Below are 7,570 nucleotides of genomic sequence, written 5' to 3' on the forward strand. Positions count from 1 at the left end.
TGAAGGCGGTTCAAAGTCAGATGTTAACTTTCAGCTTACAATGCAAGGATCTACTGCAATTTGAGGTGAACTATCATGGCTACTATCCCTTCAACAGATCATGGTATGAACCAATTTAAGTACAGGAATTGATTATATGCAGAGGGCAACATGATCTCTTGCCTTAATATTATCTGTTGCATTTTTGGAAGAAATGATATGATCTTCCATGATAAAGCTATTTAGCAAGTAGAAGTGTAGAACCACATATGACTTCACTATTCATGATGGGGTCTTCAAGAAAAATGTCCACCAGGAAGTAGCTAGGTATATCATGACTCACACGACCCGTCACACATTTGCAGTTTCTTCATGATCATTACTAATTTCATTGTCAATGACCTAATATATTAGTCCAAGGCAATGCTTCAACGTCATCATACCTTGACAGAGAAGTAAGCCCATACATTTGGCTTGCTTTTAAAATTCAGCTCCTGCAACAATTCAATTAAAATAAATCAACTTAATCGTCCATGTCAGAGAGCATAGAAAGCACCAACCCTGTCTTATAAAAAATAACCTGCACTTTCCCACTGGTAGGCTTAAAACCGTCATCTGGGTCCTCGCTTGTTACTCTCACAGCAACACAATGCCCTTTAGGCCTCACAGATTCTGCTTTATCAAAGTCAAATGGAGTTGCACCCTTTGATGTCTTCTTCCAAGCATCATAACCTCCACCATGATCCATTCCATAGAACCGCCTGATTTCTGAGGAGCATAATCATGATCCCATAGGTAAAACAGATTATATACAGAAATTCCTAAGTTATTGATTATTATATTATGCTCATACCAGGGATTTGCCAGAGAGGGATGCCCATGCCAACTGCGACTTGAGCCGCTGGCAAATTAATTTCAGCTATCCACTCAGTCACAGGATGCTCCACCTAAAAGGAGCAACCCTTAGAAGTCAAGAAAAGAATTTGCATAAATGTTGCATATTATATTGGTTGGAAGCAAGATACAGACCTGTAACCTTGGGTTGAGTTCTAGAAAATAGTATTCACCAGTCTCCATGCTATAAAGATACTCAACAGTGGCAGCACCAACATATCTCACAGACTTAGCAAGCCTCCTTGCCGCCTGCTCAAGTTTTTTTACCGTCTCCAGTGGAGCTACAGTGATTGGACCTTCCTCGATAATCTGTTTAGGGGAGAAAAAAAATCAAGTGGTGACTGAGGAAGTTTCTATATAGGACTTATGCAAGGGATGCAGAAAAAGATATAATATAAATTAAAGAAGCAGGTAAACCAAGAGAAACTAGAAGATACAGGATTTTGTATAATTGAGATCTGTATACATTAAAGGAGCATGGTGAACCAAGAGAAATTAGAAGATACAGGATTTTATATAATTGAGATCTGTTGCAGTACACAATGAACATAGGCTTCCTCAAATAAACCCACATTCAACAGGTAATAATCACGTTGGATCAAAGCTTTGGGCATGAGAAGGTTATATTATATAGCAGTAATTAGAAAATTTGAGAGTGCATACTTTTTGATGCCGTCTTTGCACACTGCAATCTCGACTATGAAGAGCAGCAACATTACTGTCTTGATCACAAAGTAACTGAACTTCAAGATGCCGGCTCTACAAGAAGAAATCAAATCAAGAAAACTGTTCAGTTAGAAAGTATAAACTGAAAATATATTGCAAGAGTACTATGCTATATTAAATTAAAAGATATCCACTAAGGATCAACTAAACCCATTCGAGGGCTTGCTTAAGAATAAGAAAGAGGAATCTTATGGAAATATCATGGAATAAGGTTTGACCCTATTCATGGGGATTCTGTAAATATCCCATTCAATTCGAACTTGCTCGATCTTTGTAACTGCAAACTTATAATGCAATCACATTCTCTGGTCTAATTGCTACTTTTGTTTCTGTATTCTTGATTTATCCACTAGGTCAGTCTTGTTGGTTCTTTGCGCCCAGTTTTGGTGTAGCAACTATATTTCGATTCATCCTCTTCTTCCAAGGGTTTCACAATATTGAACCTATTTCATATGATGGCAGTTGCCGAAGTATTAGGTGTTGCTCTGCTATGCACTATTCACAGTGCTATAGTTGAAAATACTTCATTAAAAGATGGTAACGGTGCAAATACATTCCGTGTTTTAACCCAACTCAAGCCGAAGAAACTTATTCAATGGTCATTGCTAACCGCTTTTGGTCCCAAATCTTAGGGATTGCTGTTTCCAATAATTGTTGGTTACATTTCTTTATGTTATTTGTACCAGTAACTGGTTTATGGATGAGTGCTCTGTAGGTAGTCGGTCTGGCTTTGAACCTACGTGCATATGACTTTGTTTCCCAAGAAATCCGCGCAGCAGAATATCCTGAATTTGAGACTTTCTACACTAAAAATACTCTCTTAAACAAAGGCATTCGTGCTTGCTTGGATGGCGGCTCAGCATCAGCCTCATGAAAACCTTATATTCCCTGAGGAGGTTCTACCCTGTGGAAACGCTCTTTAATGGAACTCTAGCTTTAGCTGATCGTGAATGTTACCGTTTATTTCTCAGACAATTTTCAACTTAATAATGTAGAATTATCTCCATCACTGAAAAAAACACATTCTCCACTCATATATAAGCCAAACATGTGCAGCAATTTGTGATTAATAGGAGGTAAAGATGTTAATGTTTGATAATGAAGGTGTTCACTCACAATAGCCTTAAACTACATGTAGTGCAATCAAGCTTTTTATCACAAATTTTTAGTGATATATATGCTAGCTCACCTGTGATGCAACCTTCATTATAAATATTGGAGATCCAGGAACTTCCCCTTGCACTTGCTTAAACAACGCTCTTACCTCATCGTCATTGTGGACCTACAAAAATAGTGGAAAACTGTTTATATAACAGATTAAATATGTAACTACTGCTATAAGTGCATAAATGAATCTGCAGGATAAGTGGAGGATATGTTTATATTTCTTCCTTTCTCCGATAGTATCATGATTAGGATGTCTTCCGCATTCCTTCAAAGCATATGTTTTGCATAATATTGAAGACCATAATTCCACTTTGAATTGATATACATCAACTTTGATGAACAAGTGTAGACAAACAAACAGCTAATCACACAAAGAAGTGAAAGAACATATGTCCTTTCAACTTCAGTACTTATAAGGTAGAAGGGGAAAAGAAGCAAAACCTTTCTTATCCCTTTACCACCACCACCCCAAGATGCCTTAATCATTGCGGGGTACCCCACCACCTGGCAACTAGCCAGTGCTTCCTCCGTCGTATTAACACAAGCCTCCCGATATACATCATCAGGGATTGTGTCCAGGCAACTCCCTGGTTCAATTTTCACCTGTGAAAGCAAAGCAAAAAATTATAGATAATAATAACTAAAGTTAGTATAGGCATATGAAAAATAGAAGTTGTTAAAGACTCACATGTGAGCCACTCCATGGGAGGGTTGGTACTCCAGCTGCTTGGGCAATCAAAGAAGAACCGATTTTATCACCTAGTGCGGACATGGATGCGGCTGGCGGCCCAAGAAATATAATCCCCTTTGCACTCAGTGCATCTGGAAGCTCAGGGTTTTCCGATGCATGGCCCCAACCAGGCCATACAGCAGAAACTCTTGTTATCTCCGCCATCTAACATAAAAGAGTTAGTTCATACGTCAAATAATTGATATGAAACAGAAAGGAATAAGGGGGGAAATGTGAAGAGAGTCAACCTCCACAATGAGTTGAACATTGGCATAGTTGTTATTGTTCGTTCCACCAGGAACTTCCACAAATTGGTCAGCAATTCTAATGTGCTCGGCGTTAATCCTCAAGTCTTCAGGGGTTGCCATGGCAGCCAAAAGTATTGCCTTCTCTGTTCCAAAGGTCTCATAGGCCCATGTCCTAACGCTTCGCATGAACTTAACAGCTGCCATCCCATTGTTTGCCACCAAAATACTGTGGATGGGTGTCTTCCCACCAAGAGCCTTGCAGAAGTCGGCGACTTCTGATAATGTAGATGCATGTTTGGCTTGAACCATTCCATTTGTAATCCCATTCTTACGCCAAGTTTCAGCCATGATTGATCCTCAATTAAACTCAGGGTCAGTTACTGTCGCAAACAAAAAGAAATTCCAATAGTTAACTACTACCAAGTAAATTACAAGAGTAACAATTTGCATGCCTTGAACTTCCTTGCACTTAACTACAGCTCTTATGGTTATCTACATACAAAATGTAAAATTTTAAACATGAGACAACAAATACTGATATGAAGACATTGAAATCGCTCTTTCGTCTGCTTTCTCCTCTCTAACATAAGGATGTGAGAAGTGAAATCTGGCATAAGAATAAAACAAAGCAGTATGTATAACACCTGCAACCTAACAATGAATGACTCACGTGTTGCCAAAAGTAACTAACCCAATTACAGAATTTGAAAATTATATCAGGAAACAGTTGAAAAATAATCATATTAGTTCCATAATGGGAATTCAGTTGCTTTCAGCCTCGCCTTAAATCAGAGAAGGGGGAGAGAGAATGCCTGGGAAATACAACTTGTTCCTTTTAATCAGAGAAAGAGAAAGAGAGACAAAGATTAAAACTTTACCCAGCGCAGATAAAAAATGACGCAAGATCTCGAGAAATTAGTCAGACCCAGATCACGATTCGATCCAAAACTCCTCTTTGTTCGTCAGTGAGGGAGACCGAAGTGCCCAAAAGAGAAGAAACTGAGGAAGAGGAGTGAGAGAGGGAGGGAGGGAGGGGGAGAGAGAGAGAGAGAGAGAGAGAGTATGAGAGAAAAAAAGAGGGTTAATGGTTTCAAATCAGAAAGGAAGAAAGAAAGAAATAAAGAAGGGCCACGTGATATCCGCCCGCTTCCTTCCCTCGTTCAATAGCAGAAGCCCCCCACTATTTGAGAAGAGAGAGAGAGAGGAGTTAGTAGTGGTAGCTCCCAACTACTCCCCATCCAACCTCATTCAACGCCAAGATGAGACGCATCATCATTAAGTAATGAGTCCAAAGATCAAATCTTTGGCTCCTCAAACTCCACCATGCCTTCAAATGAACAAGTGGGCAATTCTCATTCTCTCACTTCTTCCTCCCCTTTTTCTATTTCAGGGTAAGAAAGGTGTCCTTTCTCTCATTACTTCTTTGTTTTTAACTGGCGTCCGAGGGTGAGAAAGGGGGAAGCTATAAGCTTTGGAGATGTTGGTAGTTGGAAACTTGGGTGGCTTGTTTTTGTTTTGTTTAGTTTTGACTTTTAAGCGTTTGGTGTTTCTGATCACCAACCAATCTACATTGGGTTATTGCCCCGTTTTGTTTTGAGATAGTTTTACCCCCTACTGGATGTGCAAAGTTTTGTTTTTTGATTATTAATTCCGTTAGTCGGATCATTAACTTTCCCCTAGAATCACGAAACAGTCTTCTCAATTTCAAAACAGTTAGCATAGCTACTTATGTCTTACTCTTGTATCATGTAAACTTTACTGTAGAGACATTTTTAAAATAGACTCATTTACAACTTTATTCCTCAACATCAACCCATTTCATACTTATTTACAAAAATCAATTCAATTTCAGTCACGATAGCAGCGCAAGCTGAATCTATGTCGATTTAAAAAAATGCTTCTTTCTAGTTAGTTCGATTTTTAACCCCGACTAATTAGGCGCTAGTTTAATTACATAGGTTAGTTGTAGGGGTTGAAATTGCAATTAAAAACAGTCACGGTTGCTAACCCTAACTATTTTGAAATGTAATTAACCAGGTTTCTAATTAGTTGGGTTTGGCAACTCCGACTATTTAGAAAGAGTTGTGTTTCTCAAAATCGACCTAATCAACCCACACTGTTGAGGTGGCCGAAACTAAGTCGATTTTTGTAAATAAGTTTTAAATAGATCGATCAGTTTTGATGAATAAAGTTGTAAACTAGTCTATTCTGAAAGTTTCTCCTTTGCCATGTGAAGGCATCATTAAAATATAACTACAACTCATAATATTAGTAAGGCTGGCCGAACCAACCAATAACCCTCTGTATAATGAATGATAATAGGTCATTAGTGGAGATTTAATGAGGGCCATTATGAAAATTTTAAATTAGGATTGGCCTTAAGATCTGTGCCTCTTTTTCTTATTTCTTTTATTTTTTATTATGAAAATTTTAAATTAGGATTGGCCTTAAGATCTGTGCCTCTTTTTCTTATTTCTTTTATTTTTTTGGGAAAATTGCTTGGAGGAACTCCAAAAAGTTTGGGCTATGCATCCTCTTCCCCGGCTAAAAAACTCATGCTCTCTAACCCTCATACTCGAACTTTAGAGCAACTATCCCCCAACATTGTACAAGCCCACTACCCAATAAAGTTATTCTGAAAGTACCCTTCCCATTTAAAATAAAAAAACCACTATGAAAATCCCCTTCTGAGCACGATTTTTAAAACCCGACTAATTCAATTTCAGTCACGATAGCAGCGCAAGCTGAATCTATGTCGATTTAAAAAAATGCTTATTTCTAGTTAGTTCGATTTTTAAACCCGACTAATTAGGCGCTAGTTTAATTACATAGGTTAGTTGTAGGGGTTGAAATTGCAATTAAAAATAGTCACGGTTGCTAACACTAACTATTTTGAAAGGTAATTAACCAGGTTTCTAATTAGTTGGGTTTGACAACTCCGACTATTTAGAAAGAGTTGTGTTTCTCAAAATCGACCTAATCAACCCACACTGTTGAGGTGGCCGAAACTAAGTCGATTTTTGTAAATAAGTTTTAAATAGATCGATCATCAACCCACACTGTTGAGGTGGCCGAAACTAAGTCGATTTTTGTAAATAAGTTTTAAATAGATCGATCAATTTGATGAATAAAGTTGTAAACTAGTCTATTCTGAAAGTTTCTCATTTGCCATGTGAAGGCATCATTAAAATATACATACAACTCATAATATTAGTAAGGCTGGCCGAACCAACCAATAACCCTCTGTATAATGAATGATAATAGGTCATTAGTGGAGATTTAATGAGGGCCATTATGAAAATTTTAAATTAGGATTGGCCTTAAGATCTGTGCCTCTTTTTCTTATTTCTTTTATTTTTTGGGAAAATTGCTTGGAGGAACTCCAAAACGTTTGGGCTACGCATCCTCTTCCCCAGCTAAAAAACTCATGCTCTCTAACCCTCATACTCGAACTTTAGAGCAACTATCCCCCAACATTGTACAAGCCCACTACCCAATAAAGTTATTCTGAATGTACCCTTCCCATTTAAAATAAAAAAACCACTATGAAAATCCCCTTCTGAGCACGATTTTTAAAACCCTCTGCAACCAATTTTATCATCACCTTCTTCCTCTACAAACCTTGCTCCTCTACCGCCGGCGACGAGAACCCTGACCGCCGACGAAAACCCCTACAACTTTGATCCATCTTTTTCGTCGCTCCTTGGTCGTATTCGCTCCGTCATCACCCCTTACGGCCAGAAGAAGGAAGCTTCTCTTGTGTTGTGTTTTATAGTAAGTGTAATATCAGAATATGTTGTAATATACGTAGATATTGTGAATTCAT

At 38.2% G+C, this 7,570-nt stretch overlaps 1 protein-coding gene across 1 annotated transcript in view; it reads right to left on the reverse strand.

The window, feature by feature from the left end:
* The window catches only part of LOC109851050 (acetyl-CoA carboxylase 1-like), an 18,199-nt gene extending 12,986 nt beyond the window's left edge, over positions 1-5,213 (reverse strand). Inside the window, exons 1-10 of the mRNA XM_020421166.1 lie at positions 4,623-5,213; positions 3,745-4,124; positions 3,455-3,661; positions 3,208-3,369; positions 2,789-2,881; positions 1,537-1,632; positions 1,009-1,182; positions 833-926; positions 560-747; positions 423-473 (exon numbers count right to left, since the gene is read on the reverse strand). Of these exons, the coding sequence (XP_020276755.1) occupies positions 423-473; positions 560-747; positions 833-926; positions 1,009-1,182; positions 1,537-1,632; positions 2,789-2,881; positions 3,208-3,369; positions 3,455-3,661; positions 3,745-4,092 (1,413 nt within the window). The 5' untranslated portion in view covers positions 4,093-4,124; positions 4,623-5,213. The remainder of the gene's footprint in view (positions 1-422; positions 474-559; positions 748-832; positions 927-1,008; positions 1,183-1,536; positions 1,633-2,788; positions 2,882-3,207; positions 3,370-3,454; positions 3,662-3,744; positions 4,125-4,622) is intronic.

Source organism: Asparagus officinalis, chromosome 7 (assembly GCF_001876935.1).
Source record: "Asparagus officinalis chromosome 7, Aspof.V1, whole genome shotgun sequence".
Taxonomy (NCBI): Eukaryota; Viridiplantae; Streptophyta; class Magnoliopsida; order Asparagales; family Asparagaceae; genus Asparagus; species Asparagus officinalis.